This window comes from Euleptes europaea, chromosome 5 (genome assembly GCF_029931775.1).
Source record: "Euleptes europaea isolate rEulEur1 chromosome 5, rEulEur1.hap1, whole genome shotgun sequence".
Taxonomy (NCBI): Eukaryota; Metazoa; Chordata; class Lepidosauria; order Squamata; family Sphaerodactylidae; genus Euleptes; species Euleptes europaea.
Genome location: NC_079316.1, coordinates 43,877,603 through 43,904,651, shown reverse-complemented (window position 1 = coordinate 43,904,651; position 27,049 = coordinate 43,877,603). Strand labels below are relative to the sequence as shown.

Here is a 27,049-nt window from a genome sequence, read left to right as displayed (position 1 = left end):
AAAGAAGCTGCACAAAACCATTCACAGTTTCTTGTACCAAAGTGGCAGGGTGATACAAATCAAGATGATACAGAATACTTTGCTGGATAGTGGATGATACGAAACCCACCACAGTCTGTTTAGGAGAAAGGAGATGATATTTCAGTCACAGGCTGGTGTTCTTGAAGAAGAGGAAGAAGAGTTGGTTTTTATATGCCGGCTTTCTCTACCACTTAAGGAAGAATCAAACTGGCTTACAATCACCTTCCCTTCCCCTCCCCTCAACAGACACCCTGTGAGGTAGGTGAGGCTGAGAGAGTGTGACTAGCCCAAGGTCACCCAGCTGGCTTCATGTGGAGGAGTGTGGAATCAAACCCAGTTCTCCAGATCAGAGTCCACCGCTCCAAAGCACTGATCTTAACCACTTCACCACGCTGGCTTGAGGAGAAGCAGGTGGTGACACCTTGTCAGACATTGTACCAGGATGTTCAGGCTCATCTTAGTGAAACTGCTCAATAGACAAAAGTTCCATTTTTCTTAAATAAAGCAATATTTAACTAACCAATTAATTAAGTTAAACATGTGACATAGTGGTTTCTCATGAGAGGATGGTTTTCATCAACTATTGAGAGAAATAGCTCTTCATGCCTTTTCTGAAGAGAAAACTTTGTGGCTGTAGATACTATTGAGTTTCCAGGTGTGTTCTAATGTATGGTACTCCTTAAGCAGCTTCCATCCTGTCATTTCCCTGCAAGGTTTGCACACTTGCCTTTCAATCACTGCAAGAACTTCTGCAGCACACAGAGCCTTCTAAAGTACAAATTGAAAAGGGAGATAGCTGAAATGTTAGAGTGATATGAGGTCTGGTGGCAAGGAAATAAATTTGACCTGGGCAAAAAGTGGAGGCAGGAGGTCATTAAAAACAAATAAATTACTGCATCCTGCTTGTCATGTGGCCAGTGATATATTCTCACTTGCCAATTACTTGCTGGCTTCCTCAGAGGCCCTGTTATGAGTAGCACAACATCTCTCCTTGTGTTTGTACTAAAACCTATGGGGAGGAAACTATCATAGCTGTCACAAGGAGGGACACTTCAGGTTGACAGGTACTTGTTTGTGATTGCAAATACACACACAGGTGAAAATGCAAACTCATTTACTAGGCTTAGGTATCAAATAAACATTAGGAGAATATGAACAGTAGTTCTTACTAACAAGACACATGGAGCACACTAATCCTAGATTTTCAACTCTGGCTCACTATGTTTTACTTCTTATTTGTGCTACCTTAAGAGAACTCTGTGCTTTACCTCCAGACAGCTGCGAGCACACTTTTAAGTGATGGCTAGAGGCAAATAATTAGAAGACAGAGAGTCTATTAGGGTAATATAGCCAGCGTCTTCAACACAAGGGTACATGAACATATCAGATCCTGATATGCATTTTGATGATTCCATACATTTCAAGAGAAGTAACAGACCCATGGGAGGGAAGGCGGCATGATATAGCCCAGTATTGTCAGATCTCAGAAGCTAAGCAAGGTCACTACTTGGATGGGAGATCATCAAAGAAGGAAATGGCAAACCACCTCTACTTCTCACTTGCCTGGAAAGCCCCTTGCTGGGATTGCCGTAAGGCAGTTGTGAGTTGACGGCACTTAGATACATAACAGACCCATATGAGCAAACATGGTCCTTTTGCATCTCTTGAAATGAATGGACCACCCTTTGCAGATACGTGAATTCCCTACACCTGTAAGGAACTGATGGAACGATGGACTGCCCACAATATTAAATTCCCCAAAACTCATCCTGTGGTACTACTCTCTCCTCAAAAACTGGAGACAAGGGGGAAGGATGAAAGAAAGAAAGAAAGCCTGATTAAAGTCAAACTCATTTATTCAGGCCCAGCACAACAAGGCTAAAGTGAAAATGCAAATGAGGATCAAATACAAACTGCACCACAAAAAAAGATGAAAAAGGTTTTACTAGGCTTTCATTTCAATTATGCCATTTTCCTGCTCTTCTTTATCTTCTTTTTTTCCTTAAAGCTTCTTGAAAGGGCACAAGAGCATGATTCTAATGAGATATATCAAGGCTTTGGTGCTTTTGAATGATTTTATAATACCACATTAATAAATGAAAGATTTTGCCACTGTTAACATATGAATATATCTCTTTTTTGAGTTTGAACTTAAGAGCATCAAAGGATCACTCCCATCTCCTAACCCTTATGTCTGATTAGATCAATTGCTAATACAATTCATGCTTTTGCATTTTAGTCACACTCTAAGTCTTTGTCAAGGCTGGTGAATCGTGATACAACACTGGTAAGTGATATGGGTCTTCCTCCCTCTTTTCTTTCAAGCCACCCCTTACACCTATGCCCTGAAGAATAACCTTACAAAAATACAGCACATTTAAGCTGAGAACTAATATAACTTTTCATAGTACAATAAGCCAAAGGAAGCATATCCTCTGAATTACAATATGCACCACTCCCAAAGTATGTTTGTGTGTACATATAATTGTGTGCATGTTTCTGCATTCAGAAAGACAGAAAGTGTATGAGATTAATTTCCTGCCCCAGCATGAGTACCAAGTTGTTTTGGAGACCTTTCCAACATCACAGCCAGCGATGTGGAAGATACTGTGATGTAGTTCCTTTCCATGTCACTCTAAAACATCAGAAGACTAAGGGCCACGTAAGAGGAAGAAGAAGAGTTGGTTTTTATACCCCACTTTTCTCTACCTTAAGGAGTCTCAAAGCGGCTTACAATCACAATCCCTTCCTCCCCTCACAGCAGCCACCTTGTGTGGTATGTGGGGCTGAGAGAACCATGACTAGCCCAAGGTCACCCAGCAGGCTTCATGTGGAGGAGTAGGGGAATCAAACTTGGTTCTCCAGATTAGAGTCCGCTGCTCATAACCGCTACACTACGCTGGAACCTACACTACAACATTATCACATGGCACCTTACCAGACTTTATGTGAGGGTGACTTTGACAGGGAAAAGGGTGCTGATACCAGCTTCTCACACATGATAGACTTCTGACATGAAGCGTTGGGGAAAGAAGCCATGTTGCAGCTGCTCCCATGCCATTAAAGGTAGGACTACGATAAGGTAGGACTACAATGGGCCCTTAGACAAATAATGATTTTATGAGGGTGACCAAGATATTTGATAATTCTAGGGAAATTAGCCATTTTGTTTTTTAAAAAAATACATGTTTATTCTGCCTTCCTAGGACAGTCCAGAAGCATCTGATGGGTCACTGTTGTTATACTGTTATAACTTCCTGCTAGTGGCAGCTGAACCTTATACAAACTTGAAGAGGACCATCATCAATAGGCTTGACTGTCTTACAGGAAAGATATTAAAAAATTACCATCTATACCGATCGAGAGAAAACAGACACTTAAAAAAACATTTCAGGAAAGGTGACTACAGAGGGATTCTTGCTAACGACGTACCTGAGACACCTTTTTGACAACGTCATTGCCCACACCAAGCCCCTGCACAAAAGAGCGGACAGCAATGAAGGCTCTCGTTGCCTTCAGCTTCAGGTCCCTCGGTACCTCTCCAAAGGGCTTATGCTGCTCAGAGTGCTTCACCATACATTCCACGTAGTCATCAGTCAGGTGATACTGAGGATTCATCAGTTTGAAAAGCCTCTCTAGTAGGTGAATCCAAAACTCATTGAGGGCCTCTTCTAGGTTGATGTTGGCACCTCGGTAGTAACGCCGGAGATCACTATACAAGTCTTTGAAAACCTTTACGTTCTGGTTGTAAAGGTCTCCATACATACCAGGAAACGTGTCATAAAGGGACTTCTCTGACTTGTTTAACAAATCTTGGAAATAGCCTGCAAACAGAAAAAAAATAGGGGGAGTTAATCAGGGGGAGAATCAAAAACCTCCAAAAAGTATACAGATATAAATAAATAGTGTTCCAAGGTAGTGCCTCAAATTATCTTTGCACTTCCCACTATTAATAACTAGTGAAGACATATCATTTCTACGACGTTCCTGGAAGCCTGCTAGACGCAATGCCATGTTTTCTCTTGGTTAGTATACACATGGAAACCAGCCCTAGATTCACCTTTGGCAGAAACTGATAGATGCATTTATCCATGTGAAATCTGCAAGGCGGGGGAAAAAGACACCAGTGAAATTTAACTGTAATTGCACTTTCTCTGACTGTTTAATTCCTCAGGATAATGTATGCAAATCACTGTGTAAATCAGTATGACAAAAGACTGACAGGATTAAAACATGCTAAAAGCTTCTTTTCCGTGCCATTGCTTCTGACAAGGAGTTGTGTGCATAAGCTAACAATCCCATTTAGGAGAATACACCAAAATTCACACACGCAGGAGGGAAAAAAGCCCAAGTGGCTCTTAATACCGCCTCACAGTTTTAAAAAGACATGAAAAAGTGCTTGACATCTTACAAAACATTTGCCTTCAAGAGAAACTGTATAGCAGACACTGAATTGCTACATCATTCCTCAGTTCATAATTAGCAACCGAGAGAAAATTTTATGTTCTTTCAAAGCATTCTGCCACAGTGTGGTTGACATTTAGGCCAAGGAATATTTCCTTTCAAAACTCGTAGGCGTAATTAACATTAAGGACGGGGATAGCAAGTGATTAAAAGTCGAACAAAATGCTGTTAGAATGTCTTAGTGTAAGACATTCAGTATTAACGAAAAGTGACTTCAAAAATTTACCAGAGTTCTATGTGCCCCACCCACCCCTGCAAATAAGAGAGACCGAGACAGTCAAACAGAGGAGACCTATTCTATCTTTGGTACTTGGTTGTATGATGTATCATTCTACAACCCCAAACCCCAGATTAAATTCACAACAATCCAGAAATCTTCATGCAAGTTCGGTTTTGCAATAGTGATGTACCTAGATGGGATAGTGATGGTTTATTATTTTAATACTCATTATTTAACATCAGCTCTGGTTGTTGTTTTTTCACTACCTTTTGGCCTACACAGTCTGCTTTGAGCTAAGCCTCCTTTCAATCAGACATTTAATCCTAAATAAGAGGTAGTGCTTCCCCTTTTAAACAATGCATTTATACAGGAGGCCATCTCAATCGGCCCAGGAAGGCCCAGCTGCCTCACCATCAATATGATGGCTTGGATCTAGACTAGCATTTCCATGGGCATAAATATTTCTGTTTGTGGAGTGCAATTTTCCCTACTTCTACCATACTGTGGTAGCCCCCGAAGCCTCCCAAAATCCTGTTCCTGGCTGTACTCTGTCCCCTAGGCACAGGATTTCAGGCTGCTGTGGGAGGGGGGAAACATGCTCTGCAAGCAGAAATCCTTGCACCCGTGGCAAAGTTAGCTTGGATCCAAGCCAACACTTTTAAACAGAACACAAGTGGAATGAAAGGAATGTATTCTAGTTTACCTATTAGAAAATGGGGTAGAACAGCAAATATGTAAGATATTGTATTCATAGACTCACAGAGCTGGAAGGGACCTCCAGGTTCATCTAGTCATCCTTGCATAATGCAGGAAATTCACAACTTCTCCCTCCATACCCCCAGTGACCCCTACTCCATCACAGTATCAGCATTGCTGACAGATGGCCATCTAGCCTCTGCTTAGAGACCTCCAAAGAAGGAGGAGCCCATCAAGTTCCAAGGAAGAATGTTCCACTGAGGAATTAACAACTATATTGTTAAATCTTAAAATGTATGTGGCATATCATCAAGTAAAACTGCTAGGAGTTAATAGATTTTGGTAACGCATAACATCAACATCCAATAGTTATGGTATTGACTTCAGAAAGTTATAATTCACAAACTGTAGGTGGCTTACAACAGTACTTATAACCATGTATTAAAACAACAAATCTCTTCCACCAGCAGATCCCATCATTTCTGAAATGCAACAGAAGTTTGGTTGCCTGTTATCAGCACTCCAATTTAATCTTCTCAGCTGCCTTGCGACTTAACATTTTCTTAAAGCATCTGACTGTCCTCTACTGGAGCCAGGGCAGCATGGCCAGAAGATCCATGGATGCTGCAGAATTTCTACAGACACTATTTCCCCTACTTGGAAATCTTCACCTCATCCAACCATTATTTTTTCAGGTGTTATCTACTTGAGTCACAACTCAAAGTAGTAAATTCAAGGGACAAAGCTCATTAAAAAAGTTATGGTGCTTTGAGGCTTTTGCTCCTCACTTGCTTTGCAGCCTCAGGAACTGCCATAAGCAAGGACAGAGTGTTGAATGGTGGGGAGATACATTCAGTTCAGTCACTCTTGACTTAGCCTGTTTCCTCATGGAGGTGGGAAAAGGCCCTCCCATATAGAAGCAGCAGCAGTAGGTGTGGAAATAGATGGGAATGGTGTCCGCCCACCCCATCCCTATGCTGCTGTCACTGCTCCTACCCCACCCATTGCCCTTTACCACTATCAGAAGTGCTGATGTGACAACAAACCACTTGTGGGTCAGCAATCTGCTTTCCCCCTCCTCTATACTCCAGCTAAGCTTGGAAAAGAAAAGCCCTTTAAAGGTCTAAAAGGGAGAGAATGCAGAGATTTGCTCTACGCCCTGCCCACACTGGCTTTAGTAGTGTCCACAAGGATGCTCTGTCTTGCAGCCGCCCTGCAGCTCCTCCTCTGAGCTGGATCAAAGGAAGTTTCCTTCAGTCTAACTCATAGGGGAAAACCCAGGAGGCTCAGGAGTCATGCTCTCAATTAGAATGACATTGTGTGTTAGCTCCCTTTAAATGTAGAGATAAGCAGCTCTCCTTTGGGGGGGGCTCTGTGTGGAAGAAGCCTTAATTAATGGGTTTTGGTCCACTGGAGGGTTACACTGTTCACTATAAAGAGCTGAGGTGGACAGGTTCCCAAGTTTCACCTTTGAAGTGTTTGTTTTTTGCCCGGCATGATAGCAAGTGGCTTAGTTCATCCCAATGAGGGCCACACCGTAAGTGATGGTGACAGGCCCATCTTTGTCTGTCACTGAACCCTCCACCCATCTGCTGATTTTGTCCTCAATATCACTTTCAGTATCAGAATGTAGCTCGGGAAAATGACCCCCAGAATGGCCTGTGGAAGGGAAATGGTGCAGTGTAAATTGCATATTCCTTTCCAATGTTTTTCATGTGACTGGAGCAGTCCCCCCATTTTAAAATGACCTGCTGCACTCATGTATAAATTGGTTCTTCTCAAGCAACTTGTTTTGTAAGCAATTTTTCTGTAGCGCAGATGCCAATATTTTGGTAAACTGCTGGCTTCCTATCATTTTTCTCTCTGCGTGTCTTTCTTTCCCTCCCCTGCTACTCTGTGGCTAATAAGCAACCAAGCCAACTGCTTTGAAGAATCTGTAAGTTTATGCAAATGTACAGCCGGAGACCTTTTTCTGTGTAAACAAAATATATCACACACATAAGTGCATCACAAGTCCTTTATGAAGAGTAGACTGGTTACTGCAAGATATTCTAACTCTCCTGAGTAACCTGCTACTAGAGGTTACCAGATTTCCTATATTCATTAATGTAATACATATGGTAGTTTTGACAGAAAAAAAATATCTCAGAGTGCAGAGAACTCACAGAATCTTTTAATTAAGTCCCCGAAGTGCATTTGACTAATGGCCAAGTTAGCAAAAGAAGGAAATAAACTACCTGTGAAAGAAACATGAGGAGTGAGAGGAACAGGAGAAATATGGTAACAAGAAAAAAGTCAGCAGTTGTAGTATATTTTGTTTTGGGAAAAATACAAACCCTAAAAACCCTCAGTCTATTGACTGAGAAAAGAATTAAACCAAACACAAGAAATACCCAGAAGTTGATTCACATATACACAATGACTTCCAGGGGTGAATATAGTTTTAAGGTGATGTCACGTGATTAGAAAATTGTTTGAAGAGTATGACTAAGGATGGCTCTAGGGTTGCCAACAGCCTGGAGAAAAAAAATCTCCTGTCTTTTTGTGTGTGTTAACTGCCACCAGGTCACTTCCAGCTTATGGCAACTCATTTTCATACAGCCCAAATAATGCACTTTCAATCCACTTCAAGTGCACCTTAACGATCATTTGCAATTAGATTTTAACAGTTCACACAGTAAAATCCACCTTCAAAGTGCATTGAAAGTGCATTATTTGGGCTGTATTAAAGTGCCCTAAGAAGTAACGTCCTCCAAAATGACCTATTGTTAACAACCTTGTTCAGGTCTCACAAACTGAGGGCAGTGGTTTCCTTTACTGAGTCAATCCACCTAATGTTGAGCATTCCTCTTTTCCTGTTGCCTTCATCTTTTCCTAGCATTATTGTCTGTTCCAGAGACTCTTATCTTCTCATAATATTACTAAAGCACGTTAGCCTCAGTTTAGTCAGTTTAGCTTCCAGGGACAGGTTCAGGCTTGATTTGATCGAGAACCCACTGATTTGTCTTTTTGGCGGTCCACAGTATCCATCACACACTCCTCCAACACCACATTTAAAAGGAATCTACTTTCTTCCTGTCAGCTTTCTTCACTGTCCAACTTTCACACCCGTACATAGTAACGGGGAATACTATGATATGAATTATCTTGATCTTAGTCACCAGAGACACATTCTTACACTTCAGAATCTTTTCTAGCTCCTTCATGGCTGCCCTTCCCAGTCTCAATCTTCTTCTGATTTCTTGGTTGTAGTCTCCCTTCGGTTGATGATGGATCCCAGGAATATAAAATATTCAACTATCTCAATTTCTTCATTGTCAGCCTTAAAGCTGTGCGATTCCCCAGTAGTCACTACTTTTGCCTTCTTGATGTTCAGCTGTAATCCTGCTTTGTCACTTTCTGCTTTAACTTTCAGCAGTAGTTGTTTCAAGTCTTCACTGTTTTCTGTCAGTAATATGGTGTTATCTGCATATCTCAAATTGTTAATGTTCCTTCCACCATTTTTCACTTAATGTGTGGAAATGGCTGGCTGAAGACTTTCATGGAATGGAGGTAAGTAATATCACCCGGTAAATGACATCCTATTAAGCCTTTATTACAGGGACAGGACATTTTTTTTCTCCACACTGTTGGCGACACTAGCTGTTTCACCTACGCAAATCATCACTTGATGAGGAACCAACCTATTGTACATATCATTTCACTATAAAATATTTGTACAAATTGAAACTATGAGTGGGAGGACTTACACAAATCTACTCTGAAACTAAGCTCCAGTAACTGTACTGACTTCCTGGATATCTAGACTCTGGGAAACTGAGCCAAATTGGGTTTTGATTGGGATCCTGGGCTCTGATGCATCATGATGACATTATCACCTCATACCAGGGGTTAGAGGCCTTGGTCTATCCCACGATATTCATGCTTCCTCAGTGGAGACATTGCTTGACTGAAAGCAGAGAGGGGGTGGCACTGGAAGCAGGGAGAGGATGGCACAGTACAGAGTAGGGATGTGCACTCAGATATTTCCGGTCTGTATACCTCAAAAATACCGTATCAGTATTTTTCAGATATAGTTGGATGTCTGGATGGCATTGGATTTTTGGATGGGATCAGGATTTTTCATGATACTGGTAAGTGGGTTCTGAAAAATTCTGGAAATATTCAGAGTACACAGAAATATCCAAGGCCAGAATTTTAAGGCTCCAATAATTGTTTTTCTCCAATTTTACAGTGTGTCTGTGTCAGTGTCTTCTTCCAAGATCTTGTTACTGCTTGTCAAGTTGGTTTTGCTTGGATTCTCTGGTTTATAATTGGATCTGCTGGTATTGAAGCAGTGTTCCTTTCTTAGGTAGGTTTGCCTTGGATACTATGGTTCGACATTGGCTTTCGAAAGCACTGACTTCCCCCTTCAACAGAAAACAGTGGACACAAGTAGGATGGCTGGGGGCACCTACTTGAATCTTGGGGGGGGAGGGGTTAGTGGACACGCCAGTCTAGGTTCCCTGCAATTTTGTTGTCATTTAGTTGAAAAATCAGTCACTCCAGCACCCTGGGAAAAATTCTCCATAGAGAATAATACCCCCCCCCAAATTTCAGAATTCCAGAAAACAATCACCTCCCCCCCTCAAATCCCAATGCTGAAACAGTATTGGGGGAGCAAAATAACCAGCATTTATGACTCCCAAAATCCAAATCTGAAAAATACCAACGTTTTCAGGGCCACATCCCTAGTAGAGAAGGCCCGATTCCAAAACCCAAACAACACATGAAAGCTGGAGCAAGGGCATGTCAATAAATAAGGACGCTGCTGTGAATTGTATGTGTGAATATCAGGGAACAGTGCTGAAATCCCTGCTTGTGGTGAGGACAAATCAGCTAGGATAGCTGCCTTCAATTATTTGGCACATTTCACGTGTTCAAAGTGCTTCATGCACATTACTTCACTAATCCTACAACAACCAGATAGTACAGGTCAACATTATTATCCATTTTTCGCAAACAGGAGGCTACCAGAGATCTGGAATGTCATGCAATTATTTACCAGAATGTCATTTTAAAAAGAAACATTTATGAATCTGATATTTGTGAATGCTGTTTAAAAAAGGGCCTGGAGGAGGTAATTTCTATCTGAAGCTGCTGTGCTACATCAGAAGTGAATGTTTTCTTGTTTGCAAAGAGGATCACCTCAGTGAGAAGAATTCTGATGTTCTTTAAAACTATTTACATTCTATTTACATTGAAAGAAGTCATAGAAGAAGCAATCTAGAAGTGCAGAAGGAAAAACTAATTTCCAGTTCTCACCAAAGAATGTGCTCTGGGCTGTAAATCCAGATCTCCAAGAGCACTGTAATGCATTTGTCCTAATCAAATACTTCCCTTAACCCAAGGGACCATTTTTAAATATGCAGATGTTAATTTCTGGAGTCATATCCTCCCTCTAGCAACCTTCACAAGACCACGAATTTTTCAGAGTTTACAATGCCACTCTGAGTTAGCATTCTTCCTCCTGCTGCCAGTTCATAGACTGTCTGTGCTTTAAGGCACTCTTCTTTTTATCAGCTCCAGCAGGGATGTTCAAGGAACACTGTGAAACTCAAAAGTAAAATGTGGGAGCTTTTCAATGTAGAAGCCACGACACCATAAATAGTAGCATACACATATCCCACTACCCACCTGCAGCAATCTTTTGTTCAATCAAGGTACACACTTCTGAATTAAAGCCACCTTTCTGGGAGTGTGTGTGTGTGCTTTAGTTTAAGTTCTGTTTTATTTAGGCTTGGTGATTTGTATCACTATAAGTCTATGTTCTACTACCAGAGCAATATGGATCTACATTACCATCATACCCAGTTTCTGAAGTATCTGTCTGCCCACTGTTGACTGAGCCAATACTGAGCTAGATAAGTCATTGATACAAACTGGCATAACAATTCTATGTATTTATCAAAATACTTTTAGACTGCCTTTCTTTGTCCAAGGCAACAAAATACAGCCAGTTAAAGACCTTAATATTACACAACGCCAGCAAACCAAACCAATATAACAGTCCAGGCAACTAATTAATTTAAATTAGAGACTTTTCAAAAACAGGACTGCTTTACTGCTTATGAAAGGCAGTGAGGGAGGGTACAGTCTGGACATTTGTCAATGAGAAAGCCCTGGACTGGGTCCTCACAGTTTTTGTCTTTCTAAAAGATGGGGCAGAGAGAAGGAATTGGCATGATGATTATAAATGGAGCACAAGCTCATACTGGGAGAGGCCTCCAGATACGTAGATCCCAGGACATATAAGGCTTGAAAGGTTAAAACTTGCCTCATAAATTGAGCCCAGAAACAAATAAGCAACTAGTGCCAGTGCATCAGAACTGGCATAATATTATGACAGGGATAAGTTTTAGAAGATGGGGTACCGTGTTCTGAACCAACAGTAGTTTCCAGGTTGTTTTTTGAGTGCAGCTGCAGGTACAGCTCATTGCAATACTCCAGCCTCAAAGTAACAGTGACATAGTGTCACAAGGCTGGCTGAGTTTAGATGAGGAATCAGCTTGTGGACCAGGTGCCGATGAAAGAAGGCATTTTTAGGAACAACAACGGTCTGTTTCTCTATCTACAAAGCCAGGTCCAAAAGAACTATCAAACTTTTTACCTGGTCTGCCAATGCCAAAGTCACCACATCTATCACTGGCAAAACCACTCCCCTCAGAGTGTCAGCCTTCCCAACCAGCCAACATTAGCTCCATCTTGTTTAGATTCAGCTTCTGTTTCCTCCCCAGCCACCTGACCATGGCATCCAGCCAATGGCCTAAGGGAAAGATGGCAGCCTCTAGTTAATGAAATTTAGAGTTCACTCTTGGATAAAGAAGATTTTCTAAGCATAGGTCTAATAATTGCCTTCTTCTGTGCACTGGGAAAATGCCCTCTGTCTAACACTGTTTATTATTCCCCCCAGCTAGGATTTTATAAGTCAAGAAAACAGAGTTGCACTTACCTGTAACTGCTGTTCATTGAGGTCTTCGGTGCAGACACACATGTGGGACTGTGCCTGCGCGCAGGCCTGCCGCCGGAAACTTTTATTAGCCTTAACACTCTAAAGGGGGATGCCCCTCCCCTTGGCAGGCGGGCTCGGTCTTCGCACCGAAACCCCCGTGTGCTCTTGGGTGGGGCATCCCCTCCCTCCTCAGTTCCTCGCCCGCCGCCAACCAAGCCAATCACATTGTAAGAGCCAGCCATGCCCATTACAGGTAAGGTTGTAGGCCCTATACAAGTCAAGACAGTGTAGAGTAAGGTACCAGTAGGGCCCTTCTTTCTATCAAAACCACTGTATTCTTAAATCTCTGACTACTTCTTCTTTTCTTTTTTTTTAAGGTTGACAGCGGGGTCGGAGGGAGGGATGTGTGTCTGCACCGAAGACCTCAATGAACCGCAGTTACAGGTAAGTGCAACTCTGTTTTCATTTTCTGTCTTCGGTGCAGCCCCACATGTGGGATTTTAGCAAGCTTACCCTTCAGGAGGTAGGTGTTGATCTAGGAGAACAATGTCTGTAGGACCGCTCTGCTTACTTCTGCATCCCTTCTGGCCTGCAGATCCAGCGCGTAGTACCTGACAAACGTGTTCTCGCTTGCCCACGTCGCAGCCTTGCAGATGTCACCGATCGGGACTCTTCTGTGGAGGGCAGCGGAAGAGCCCTGCACCCTGGTGGAATGGGCTCGGACTTCTAAAGGACAAGTTACACCTGTTGCTTATAAGCGAGTCTGATAGCAGAAACTACCCATCTTGCTATGGACTGGGATGAGGCTGGTTTACCCTTCTTGGGGCCTTGGTAACAAATAAAAAGTGAATTTGACCTTCTAAAGTGTTTTGTTCTGTCAATGTAATACAGTATGGCTCTCTTTAGATCTAAAGAGTGAAGCGTCTTTTCAGCCCGAGAGACCGGGCGTGGGGAAAAAACTGGTAAGACCAGGTCTTGGTTCAGATGAAAACTAGAAATGACCTTAGGTCTGAATTTAACGCTGGGATGTAACACCACTTTCTCATTATATATCCTGAGGAAAGGGTCATCAATTCGGAGGGCTGCTAACTCCCCTACCCTCCTGGTAGATGTGACTGCAATAAGGAATGCCACCTTTGCAGACAGCACTGACAAGTGGGCATGGGCCAAGGGTTCAAATGGGGAAAGCATCAGCTTGGCCAGAACCAGGGATACAGACCACTGGGGTGCCAACCTGGGTACAGGGGGAAACAAATTATTGAGTCCCTTTAGGAAGCGTTTGGATAGTGGGTGCGAAAACACAGTGTATCCTTCAGCCTTGTCGTGGAAGGCAGAAATTGCAGCCAGGTGTACTCGTACCGAAGACACCGTGAGACCCGACTTGGTCAAGTCTAGGAGGTAGTCTAACACCTTAGAGAGGGGACATAGAAACGGGGATAGACCTTGGGGTCTGGACCATCCCTCAAACCTCTCCCATTTTCTATCATACGAATACCGGGTAGAGGTCTTCTGGCCTGTAGTATCACCTTTCTTACTGGAGCGGAAAGGTCTACTGTCGATTGGGCAGGATTCTCCAGGCTGTGAGGTGTAACCTGCCTACATCGTGATGGGCTAGGTCCCCCCAACGAAGTAGTCCAGGGTGACTGGGAAAAGGTTTGTGAATTCCTCCTGCCAGGTGAACCAGTTCTGTGAACCAGATCTGGCGTGGCCATCGGGGTGCTATCAGAATGCATGAAGTGTTGTCTGATCGAATTTTCCCCAACACTGTACAGAAGAAAGGCATAGAAAAGGGCGCCTGACCAGGTGATTTGAAATGCATCTCCTAGGGATGTCTGGTCGTGCCCTGCTATGGAGCAGAACCTGTCCGCCTTCCTGTTGCTCCTGGTGGCAAACAGGTCGACTTGAGGGACAACCCATTCCTGAAATATTGGTTGTAGGAAGTAGTCCTGTAGCTCCCATTCGTGATTTGTGAGGAACTCCCTGCTGAGGGAGCCCGCCCAGGTGTTGTACACTCCTGCTATATGAATGGCTCGTATTTGAATGTCGTTTGAGAGGGCCACCTGCCAAACTCTCTGTGCGTCCTTGCAAAGGGGAATGGAACCCGTGCCCCCCTGTTTGTTGATGTAAAATACTGTGCAAGTATTGAAGGAGTGTTCTGGAGCCTCGCAGGATATCTGTAGAGGAGGTAAGTGCATAACGTACTGCCCGTAACTCTAGCATGTTAATATGCAAGGATGTTTCACTGGTGTTCCACCTCCCCTGGACTGACTGATCACCACAATGGCCTCCCCAACTCTCCATAGAGGCATCCGTTGTGAAGGTAAAGTCAGGACTCCAGCAGCCAAAGGGCATGCCTTTCAGTAGGTTGGGTACAGAGAACCACCACTGAAGAGATCTCAGCACCCTTCTAGGGATCGAGAGTCTATGCATTTTGGAATGACGGGAAACATCAAATGCTCTAATGAACCAGTTTTGAAGACTTCTCATTTGTAATCTGGCGAAGGGTGTGATGGCTGTGAGGATGCCATGAGGCCTAGAAGTCTCTGAATGGAGACTACTGGTTGGTGTCTGCACCTTGTGAAGTGTTGTAGTGTTTTATTGCTGCAATTCTTTCCTGTGGTAAGAATGCTCTCCCCTTACTAGAGTCCAGTACTGCTCCTATAAACTGGGCCCGTGGGGAGGGAGTTAGTTTTGACTTCTTTAGATTGACCATTAGACCTAATCTTTCACATACCGACAGTATCAGTTTGAGGTGAGTGGACAGTCTATCAGGGCTGTCTGCAGTAAGCAGCCAGTCATCAAGATAAGGGTAAATACTACATCCCTGGTCTCTGAGGAACGACATGATCACGGCCATGCATTCTGTAAAGACTCTAGGGGCTGTAGAGAGTCCAAATGGGAGTACTGTATAGTGAAACACCTCTGCTCCATATCGAAACATCAAGAATTTTCTATGGTCTGGGTGTATAGAGATGTGAAAATACGCATCTTTTAGATCTAACACTGCAAACCAGGTATTAGGGGTGATAAGCTCCATAACAGAAGTCAGGGAGACCATCCGGAACTTTGAAACTATTAAACATTTATTGAGAATTCTAAGGTCAATGATGGGCCTAGAGCCCCCATCCTTCTTGTCCACCATAAATATTCTGGAGAAGAAGCCAGAACAGTGTGGTGGTGCCCTTTGAACAGCACCCTTTAGAAGGAGTTCTAGCTGGGGTGCAAAATCTGGGAACAGGTTGTCCCGTGCAGAACTAGCAGGGGAGCAAACTGGTAGAACTTTAAATTCTAGTCAATAGCCTTCAGCAATAACTTTGAGGACCCAAGAGTCTGAAGAAATAGAATGCCAGGCCTTGGTGAACTTTGCCAACCTAACCAGGAAAGGGAATTCTCCATGGTTGGCTTGTGGTGGTAGTCAGAACCTTTGGATAGGTTGCCTCTGGTCCTTTTGCTGTGGGCCGGGGGCGGGACGTTGCTTGAAATTGTGTTTGCATTGGCTCTATTGGTTAGGATGTTGGAACTTTCCTTGAGGAGGATATGGTTGGAATCTTTGGTAGTGTGGATTCCTATGGTACGAAGACCCAAAGCTCTGGTGATGGTGTTGCAACCTGTCTCGTTGAGGTTGGAAAGTTGGGGTGATGCCCAAGGATCTGGCAGTCTGGCGGTCCTTTTTGATATTTGTTAGGAATTCTGTGGGATTAGGTGCAAATAATGTATCACCTTCGAATGGGAGATCTTCAATATGGGACCTCGTATCCATCGGGAGAGCAGTGGTACGCAACCAGGAATGGCGTCTCAGTGTGATGGCCGACGCCATGGTCCTAGCAGCAATTTCAGCAGCATGCTTTCCTGTATTGATTTCCTGCTTGGACAAGAGGGTGGCCTCCGCTTGAATAAGTTTTAGGGCAGCTCTGGACTCATCAGGTAATAAATCAATATGGGGGGCGGCCTTTTCCCACAGGAAGAGTTGATAATTTGCTATACGGAAGCTCAGCACTGACGAAGTGTAGGTTCTTCTGCCCAGTTGGTCTAAACGTCTGCTCTCTTTATCTGAAGGGGTAGAGTGCTGCCCCTGTCTTTGCCTGGCTTGCATCTCCCCTGTGACTATGGATGACGGGGGGGGGGTGTGCACCATCAGGAACTCCGCTGAATCAGGATTTACACGGTATAGGTTTTCAATCTTCTTAGAGGAAGGGGGGGTAGATGCCGGCTTCCTCCAGACAGATCTTGTAACCTCTAAGTAGCCTTCCAGAACGGGGAACGCGGCAATCCCTGGAGAATCAGGGTAATGGCGGCTGAGGATCTTATCCTTGGGTTTGTTGTCTGAGGTAGAGATATTGATGTCTAAGGCCTCTGCCATCCTAATCATTTGTTCCGTCCTCAGTTTCAGGTCCTCTGAGGGGGAGACCGCCTCCATGTCCCCTACTAGTTTGTCAGGAGATGGTTCGGAGACCCCTTCCGAGCTGTCCACTGAGCCTCGAGTCTCAGAGTCCTCAGGTTCTGAATCTGCCCTCGGGCTCCTTTGAGTTAGGGGAGTAAAGGGCGAAGGGAGCTTTGGTGTTTCCAATACCAGAGGTTTTCCCTGGATGGTAAGCTGGCGAAATCTACAGAATTCGATCCAGTCCTTTACTAGCTCCGGTAAGATGATAGGTTGTGCCGTGGAGGTTGTGGCAGGCTGGGGAGTCCTCGGATCTGAGGGGTTCGGATCCGGAGGGGTCAGAACCGAGGGGTTCGGATCCGAGAGTGAAAGCGGATCGTCTAGAGGGTCTAGCTCGACATCCGAGAAAACTTGAAGAGGAGAGCCCGAATGGAACGATGGGGTCCTTGGTACCGGGAGAGGTCCCGGTTGAAGCATTCTCGGATCCGGAGATCTCAGCGTCGGCGTAGCCGTCTTGGAGCTGGAGCGGAGCCGTCTTGGAGCTGTGTTTGTGTTTCTTCGCGACATGAGTTGGATCCGAAAGGGTGGTTGGATCCGACAATCTCAGATCCGAGCCGGATTCGGGGGGTCGGTGCCGAGTGTACAGACTGCGCTCCTCTGGGTGTCCTGGAACAGGCTGACGGGGAGGGGGCCATCAGGGCCTTTTTACAGAGCTCTGCGTTTAGACGGTTGGCACGGGCATTGCGAGCCCGGGTGGAGAAGCCTTGGCAGATTGAGCATTTTGATACATTATGCCCCTCACCCAAGCAAATTAGACACAGTTCATGTTGGTCCGAGTGCAGTATCTTTGTGGCACACTTGGGACAGAGCTTGAATGGGGTCTTGGGGGCCATCTCGGCCCTCAGCACGCGGCTGAGGGGACCGAGGCGCGGAGAGAATCTTCCCCGGGTTTTTCTGCTCCGATCAATGAAGTAAAGTAATGGGCTGGCTAGGCGGACCTAAGCGGCAGCTCCGGTAGAGAAAACTTACAGTCGAAAGTAGTATGAAGAGAAAATCGATTCTGAGGTAAGGCAAAAAGCTCCGTTCTTGGCTGCGGCAAAGAAGGAGCTGAGGAGGGAGGGGATGCCCCACCCAAGAGCACGCGGGGGTTTCGCCGCGACGACCAAGCCCGCCTGCCAAGGGGAGGGGCATCCCCCTTTAGAGTGTTAAGGCTAATAAAAGTTTCCGGCCGCAGGCCTGCACGCAGGCGCAGTCCCACATGTGGGGCTGCACCGAAGACAGAAAATGAAGGACAAGTATCTGACTGCTAACATTGTTTTTATATCTCAAGAACTTTGATGAAGCACGTAAGTATATATTTATGCCAAAAAGACAGCAACTACGGGTGGTGGTGACAAAGCTGATGACAAATCATGAATAAAAATGTACTTGAAACTAACAAGTCCTGTTGATTTCTCAGCCTGATGGCTTTTTCTTGTAACTGAGAAAAAGCTACAGGGGAGAGAGGCTTCATTCTTCCTCTGCCCACTAGTTTCCTCCTCCTCTTCCTTCCCCTACTCCATCCAAGGAATTACAGCTGTGAATTAACCCTTTGGGGAGCAACTTGGGAGGGAGTACAGTAAAAATCTTGCAAGCACTGGAAAGGGTAAGCACCTTTGCTCATCACTGCTCACTCTCCCTCAAGAAGCTGCTTTCAGTACAAGAAAGGTTTAAATAGGTGTGTTTACATGCAATGTGTAGTTTGGCACTTAATCACATTTAATTCCAATGTTAATAAATGAGTTTTTCCTGATTAGGATATGCATTTCCTATGATGCTGCTGTGAGAGAAAGGAGGAGAGAAAGAAGGTAGGATTCAGAGCAGGATGCCCTCTACGCCAAGTTTAAAACAAACTAGCTGAGGGAACTGCAATTCCCACCTTCATTTCTCTCTCTTCCTGCTGGATATTAGAGTTTCATTTTGTCAGAACTGTGGTAAAATGTGGCTGCCAGTTCTGCAACATGTTCTACAACCCTAATCCTATGTTTACTGAATACCCCACCCTGTCAATTGTATTGAGTCACTCTGGGAAATCTGCCTTGAGTACAAGTGAAAAAAGCAGACTATAAATGATAAAAAAATAAACTGTGTGTAACTTTGAGTTGGGGAACATTTATGGTTAAAGCAGTTCCTCAGTGGAACAGGCTTCCTCGGGACGTGGTAAGCTCTCCTTCCCTGGAGGTTTTTAAGAAGAGGCTAGGTGGCCATCTGTCAGCAATGCTGATTCTATGACCTTAGGCAGGTCATGAGAGGGGGGGCACCTTGGCCATCTTCTGGGCATGAAGTATGGGTCACCGGGGGTATGCGGGGGTGGGGGGGGTAGTTCAGAATTTCCTGCATGGCGCAGGGGGTTGGACTAGATGACCCTGGTGGTTCTTTCCAACTGTATGATTCTATGGATGCGCCTGTATGTGTCTTATCCAGATAGGCACATGTTCCTGCAAAGCAGCAGCCAAATGGTTCCTCAGCAGGGGTTCCCAAAGTGGGCGGTACTGCCCCCTGGGGGGTGGGATTATGGGGGGGGCTAAGAAGCAAGGGGGTGGCAGGGGGCGCTGGAGGTGGGCTGCTTCAACTGTGTTCACTTATTTACAAGTGACCGGGCTAGAGCCTAGATGCTGGCAAATGGCACTCCAAGTTTCTACTTCTGCACAGTGCTGAAATCTGGTGGAAACTATTGGGAATTTTAGTGAATACGCCACCAAAGCTCTAGTAAGACCAGTGTACCGTGTTTTGAGAAGCTGTCATCACCATGTATATTTTTGTCTCTGTCATTTTTCAAGTTTTTGCTGGTAAGTCCTTAACATAATAGTATTGAGTGTGATATTTATTTTCCGGTGTTCTCAGTTATTGAACCTGTTGATTATAAAGTGCTCTTTTTAGCTATGTGTTATTTTTGTCACAGCCTGCCCAATATGAATATTTGTAGGTTATATTAAGTGTAAGCCCAATATTGGAGTTTGGCATTCTATTGGAGTTTGGGGAAAAGTTATTTTGTCCCTGAGAGGGAGCCACAGGAGAGTTCTGAGGGGAAAGAGAGGATTCTGAGGAGAAAAAAGGGGGACAGAAGCCATCTGGGTCCAAGGGCAGATAATAGGGTAACCTGAGAAGGGTCTTCAAGAGAGCTACAGCCTCCAGATATCTGAAGCAGCAGCAGCAGAATAGTTGGTTTTTATATGCCAAATATAAACCCACAGCCAAAATGAACCCACAAGCTCCATGATGGCCTATGGATGTCCAACTCCTTTGATGCCAGAAGTCTCTGAATGTGTATGCTAGGATCTCTCTTTAAAACCAAAAAATGGATTTAATATTTTGTTTCCTTTCACTTTGGCTTGTCTCTTGAAAGCTTTGAAATGTGTGTGTTTGCACAGCAGTCCCCATAATGTCAAGGAGTCCTTGTGGTATTTAAGCCTCCTACCAACATATTTTGTAATGGAGGGTCCTTGACAGGGGGAAAAATCAGATGCTGATCCATTACTGCATGCTTTAGCTGAATCTTTTGGCTTAATGAGCAGTGAAAGTGTATGAAGCACCAGATGATAGTTAATTTATCAAATGGATCAGACATTCCGTTTATCAAATACTCTTGCTTATCCTAAATAACACATCAGCCATTTCTCTTTCCCCATTTGTATTCTCTACTGGAGAACTTGTTAAGGACAAATCTGATTGGCACCCAATTCTAAACAAAATTACTTGGAAACAATTACAGTTGATTTAATTGAACATACTTAAAAGACAGTGCATGCCTGGCCTCAGCCTTAATGTCCTAATGAAGACAAAGTTAACTTAGAACTAAGCTATATAAGTTCAACGCCTGATCACAGGGTAGCAGCCTGTGATCATAAGATTTTGCTCAGATTTGCAAGTATGAATTCTTGCACAGCTCTTTGAATAAGCTAGTCCATGAAAATACCTTTCTACCTTTTTTGTGTAGCTACATCCCTGAGATACTGACACCACAGAAGTACTGTGTCATGTTGTTGTTGTTTTTCTGTCCTCGGTTAAACTGTTAGCATATGTATGACATACGTTGTGATAGGTATTAGAACAGCAAGTTTTTTCCTGGGTAATTTTACAACTGAAAGCAAAGCTTACGCTACACAGCATTTTTAGTCTTTAAGATGCAACAAGATTCTTTTGTTTTTGCAAAAAGGGGACAAACTTGTACAGAAAAGAAAAAGTCATAAAGAAACATGGGGAACAATCTTCAGAAAAAAAACTATTAATAGTTGATGGTTTTTATAGTTTCCAGACTTTTATATAAAAAAGTAAACTCTATATTACTATCATTTATTAAGGCTCCATCTACAAGTACTGATATATATTGGTCATACTATTTTAACCATCATGCCTTTCCCCAAAGATCCTAAGAACTGTAGTTTTTGAAGGTACTAACAATTCTGTATTAGAGACCCTTACTGCTTTCCCTTGTAGCACTGCACTTCTCAAGGTACCTTGGGAAGAGGGAAAGACTATTTAAAAAGTTTGCACTACGAGTATGACCCAAGAGGCCTTAAAACTACAGATAGTCCCCTGTGCTGTGGTTAAATGCTGCATGTCAATAATTTTTAATTGATAAGGGCAGATTTAGTTAACCAGTATTATAAAAGTTGTAAGCAGAAAGCTGTGTAGATATGTGACAGCTTGGGTTATTAGACGTATTTGATATACATTTCCGCTGAGCCAAAATTCTGTGAACTTTGATTTGCACATGGAATAAGGGTACTGTATATATACCATCACAAATGAATTAGGGAGCAATCCTAAACAGGTCTGTTCAGTAGTCACTTTCATTTTAGTCAATGGGACCATTGTAGGAGGAGGGGCAGATGGCAGGGATGCTGTGACAGTTATAATGATGGACAGAAGGAGGTGGCATCAAACAGACTGGCAGCATATGGGGAAACATATACTTCATCAGATAGAGAGGGTCATTTACAACCCAAAGGAAAAAACATGCAATTTCTTTGATGTGTTAACACCTCTCAGTTTGCTGCCCTGGTTCTGGCTGGCTTGAGCCCAAGGACCCGGCAAGCAGACTGGTGAATGCCCTATGAGCCCATGTGAGAAGGGGTCTGAAAAGGGGGAGCTGTACCATTGTTTGGCTGGGGGATTGGGAGAGCTGACACATAGAGAGAGATCAGGTGGGATCAAGACCCTTGGTTTTTTCCATATGTGCATCCAGAAAAAGAGCGGCCATTTTAAACTTGCATACAAGTTACAGTTATGCTCAGTAATAATAAAAAAATTATATCCTGTATAATCATTTTCCAGGGGGATCATCTTACATTCAACGTCATATATACCTCTTCCTTTCAGGTAAATATGGCAATGCTACTTAACATGGAAGTTTTGATATTTATGTATATGATATGTTGTGAATGACTAATTATCCTTAGTGCTTCACACTTTATGCATTAGCCCAAGCAGAAAAAAACCACACTGTTAACATGTAAAATACTGCAAATATGTAATCCAACCACACAGGTTTCAGCTCGGCCCAAACCTGAATTCAGTTTAGTAGACATTTTTCTCCAGTAGTGAAAGAGTAAAATGAAAACAGCAAACTGGTAACAGTTATTTGTCAGTTCATTTTAAGACTGTATGTCAGAGCGGCCTAACTCTCTAGAGCTCATCAAGCTGGAAAACAATATAAAATTCAGGTTGTTTTTGAAAAGAACCATGCACAAAGAAAAAACAAACAGAAAGGTATCAAATGCAGTATCACTGTTTCTCCGATCCAAACGAATACACATCTTTCAGGAATGGATGGATGCCAAGGAAGATTTATTTTTGTCCAAGACTACCACAGTGAAAGAGACATGAGTGAAATACACTCCCCGTCAGTACAGCTATCATATCTCAAGGATTTTGGTTTATAAGAATTTGAGGAAGAAAAATAGACTGTGAGGTGCCCTCTATAACAATAACAAAAGCAAAAGAAACAGGCAGGCATATATATAGTTCTTACAACTCCCGTGGAGAGGAGACTGCATCAGCGCAAAAGCTAGAAGCGCATTTGAAGTCTGTATTTATTATCCCAAATTCCAACACCTTATCATTTCCCACATGCTTCTCAAACTGGCTTTTATGCTGCAACATAAGAAATGAAGTAGGCAGTACAAAAATAGATGTAAGGCTTATTCCCCACCCCCACCCCGTCTGCCAATTTTATCTGTTTTGTTTTATATGTTTGTATGGCATTCTTTTATTTATACTGAGAACATAAGAGCAGCCCTGCGGGATAAATGCAATATCCTTTCCCCAAATTTCCAGCAGTCACGTGCTTCTACAAGCACCGTCCACAAGTACAGCACAAACACCCACCTCTGCAGCAAGTGGGATTCAGAGACGAGCAGAGCAATCCTGAAGAAGGGGGGTGGTTGCAGAGCACCCAGGGATAGAACAGCTGCATCCCCTCCTGAGCAGCTTGCAGAGGTGTGATTGCATTAAAAAAAAAACTGGCACGGGTTTGTGCCAGCAAAAGGGGGGTGTTCCCAGGGCAAAAGGGCTCAGGCAGCTGACTAAAGTCAGTCCTACCCCCAGGGGCACCCCCTTTGGTGCTGGCACAAACCCCTGCACTAGAGAAACACTGCCTCACGGCTCCACAGTACTGGCGTACATTGCCATGCGCTGTCATTAGTGTGCATTTTCACACCACAAGTGGCGCTAACACCAGTGCAGGTGTAACCCTGCCAATATTATGGGCTTTAGGACCCAGGGGGGGCTCACTGAGCATGGGCAGTTAGGTAGGTTACTGACTGCAACTGCCACACCCCTCAGTCGGTTGGGCTGGCTAGGAATAGGGAAGCCAGAGTTAAACTGAGGGGACTAATCATTTCCCTTTACAGGTATGTGTGGGTCCTGTTAGAAAGAAAGGGGCACACTAGAATATTCCCTGAAAGAGTGATGTTAATAAAATGATTTTAAGGGATAGTTTAGACACTGACACCCCTGAGTCGGTTGGGCTGGCTAGGAATAGGGAAGCCAGAGTTAAACTGAGGGGACTAATCATTTCCCTTTACAGACTGGGAAGAGAGAAGAAGGCCTTCAACATCTGCAGCAGCATTCGTGAAGCAACAACCCTGCAGTTAAACTTTAAGTTGTGGACTTTTCCTTCCTTGTTATTGCACTTGATGTTATTTACCCATGTACAGCGTGTCCTTCCTGAAAGGCACTGAAGATTTTGTGTATTGTGTTTGTGTTTGTAATTGTTTGGTTACTTGAAGTTATATGTTGTGCTGTTGTATTAAATGTTTTATTTTATTGTAAGCAACTTCACAGTTGTCCACAAGTAGTGCTGTCAGTTTATTGAATTCAGAACCCCTCCCTTATCCTCTAGTAGGGATTTGTGTCAACAGGGTTACACAAAAGGGGGAAAAAATGGCGCCCGAACAGGGACAGCGCCATCTTGTGGCATATTGATATTGCAAGTATAAAATTAGTGAAGTTGCTTTAAAATTTTGTATAAATATATTTCTGTGATGGCAATGGATCTGTTTGATCCAGAATACTCAGTTAGGCTGAGTGAGATTCACCCTGAAGTTACTGATGGAGAGTTAATGGATGCTTTGAATGAATATGGTGCTGTAAGCAAATTTAAAAGAATTCAGGGTGCAAGACTAGGTATTGCATTGTGTGAATACAGTAAAAAGTGTGCAGCTAAAATGATAAGGTCTGAATGTAAACAGTTTAAATTAAATGGCAAATGGAACGTGTTTCCTATCAGCTTAGGAAAAATACCTTTTAATGACACTGTATCACCTGAAGGGAATCTGGCCACTGAACCAATAGCTAGTACTTTACCTACTCAGTTTTCAAGGGAGAATTCATTTACCACTCCAGCTCATCAAGCACAATCTACACCCATCTTCACTATCCCTGAAGGGGTTCATCAAGTAGTAGTGGAGCATGTAGTAAAGACTAATGAGGGTACTTCTGCTTATTATCACACACCCTTTAAACTTAAATGCTTTTCTGGTCTTTCGTTAAGACTCCCTGGTGAAGTAGATTTTGATACTTGGAGGCTGCAGGTACAACAGCTACTTGATGATCCAGAGATATCTCCAAAAAGGAAAGAGGATTTCATTGATCAGTTAATCCTTCCACGTTCTCACAGAAGTCGAGCATTACGAGGTATCCATGATGAAGTAGGACACATGGGCATGGAAAGAACATTGGACTTAGCCAGAGACCGGTTCTATTGGCCTAAAATGGCAGCTGATGTTGACCGCAAGTGCAGGACCTGTGAAAGGTGCATCAGAAAGAAAGCTCCAGCAGAGAAAGCAGCACCTTTGGTGAATATAAAGGTTTATGCTCCAATGGAACTTCTATGTATAGACTTTTTGATGTTGGAGCCTGATGACAGAGATACCCGGAATATTTTGGTGCTAACTGATTGTTTTACAGGGTATGCACAAGCCTATCCAACAAAAGATCAAACAGCCAAGACTGTGGCTGTTACTTTGTGGGAAAACTTTCTTTGCCACTATGGTTTTCCAAAGAGGATCCACAGTGATCAAGGTGCAAACTTCGAATCTGAATTAATATCTGAACTTTGCAACATCGTTGGTGTGAAATCAAGAACTACCCCTTACCATCCACGAGGAAACCCTGTGGAAAGATTTAATAGAACTTTAATAAGTATGTTGGGAACTTTAGAAGATTTTGAAAAGGCTAAGTGGAGGAAATATGTTAAACCACTGGTTCATGCATATAACTGTACCCGAAATGATAGAACTGGAGAGTCTCCCTATTTTTTAATGTTTGGTAGACAGCCCTTGTTACCAATTGATTTATGCTTTGGTATTAAGCTGCAAGGGAAATCTAAAGTAACTCACCAACAGTATGTGAAGGACCTAAAAAAAAGGCTGAAGCATGCATATGAGTTGGCTAGAAGAGAATCTGAAAAGAACCAGGAAGCTAATAAGAGGAGGTGGGATGCAAAAGTCAAAATTTCGCATATCTCAGAAGGTGACAGAGTTCTGGTTCGCAATCTCAATTTAAGAGGAAAACATAAATTAGCTGACAGATGGGAAAAGGAAATATATGTCATCATTCAACAGCTACAAGACCTCCCAGTTTATGTAGTTAGACCTGAAGATGGTGATGGTCCTCAAAGGACATTGCATCGTGATCTGTTGCGGCCATGTGGGTTCATTTCAGCTATGGAGGGGGAAGAAGTTCAGCTAGTTGCTCACTCTGATCATGACCTGCCAGTTGTTGAACTGAATCCTGAAGCAATAGAGTTTGAACCAAAAGATTCCAGCTTTTCACCAGATAATTGGCAGCCAAATGCAGAAAGTATAGTGTTGCTGGATTCCAATGATTCAGTAACGTATACTCAAGGGGATGAGCTGGTTGATGTGTCCGTTGAATTTCCAGGGATTGAAATGGAGGATAGACGTGTTGAAACATCAAGTACGGGCACATCAGTTCTGGAAGTTGAACCTGAAAACTTGCCTCGCAGACCGCAACGACAGAGACAGATTCCTACAAGATTTAATGATTATGTATGTGGTGTACACAAATTAGCCCCACCACACAGAAGGATGTCGGGGACGACATCGGTTTAGTAGGGGAGAATGTAACCCTGCCAATATTATGGGCTTTAGGACCCAGGGGGGGCTCACTGAGCATGGGCAGTTAGGTAGGTTACTGACTGCAACTGCCACACCCCTCAGTCGGTTGGGCTGGCTAGGAATAGGGAAGCCAGAGTTAAACTGAGGGGACTAATCATTTCCCTTTACAGGTATGTGTGGGTCCTGTTAGAAAGAAAGGGGCACACTAGAATATTCCCTGAAAGAGTGATGTTAATAAAATGATTTTAAGGGATAGTTTAGACACTGACACCCCTGAGTCGGTTGGGCTGGCTAGGAATAGGGAAGCCAGAGTTAAACTGAGGGGACTAATCATTTCCCTTTACAGACTGGGAAGAGAGAAGAAGGCCTTCAACATCTGCAGCAGCATTCGTGAAGCAACAACCCTGCAGTTAAACTTTAAGTTGTGGACTTTTCCTTCCTTGTTATTGCACTTGATGTTATTTACCCATGTACAGCGTGTCCTTCCTGAAAGGCACTGAAGATTTTGTGTATTGTGTTTGTGTTTGTAATTGTTTGGTTACTTGAAGTTATATGTTGTGCTGTTGTATTAAATGTTTTATTTTATTGTAAGCAACTTCACAGTTGTCCACAAGTAGTGCTGTCAGTTTATTGAATTCAGAACCCCTCCCTTATCC

The 27,049-nt window shown here is 43.5% G+C and overlaps 1 protein-coding gene across 1 annotated transcript in view; it reads right to left on the bottom strand.

Moving 5' to 3' along the window:
• Window positions 1-27,049, bottom strand: part of GPC1 (glypican 1) — a 249,823-nt gene that overhangs the window by 22,037 nt on the left and 200,737 nt on the right. The window contains exon 3 of the mRNA XM_056850170.1: window positions 3,454-3,845. Within this exon, the coding sequence (XP_056706148.1) occupies window positions 3,454-3,845 (392 nt within the window). The remainder of the gene's footprint in view (window positions 1-3,453; window positions 3,846-27,049) is intronic.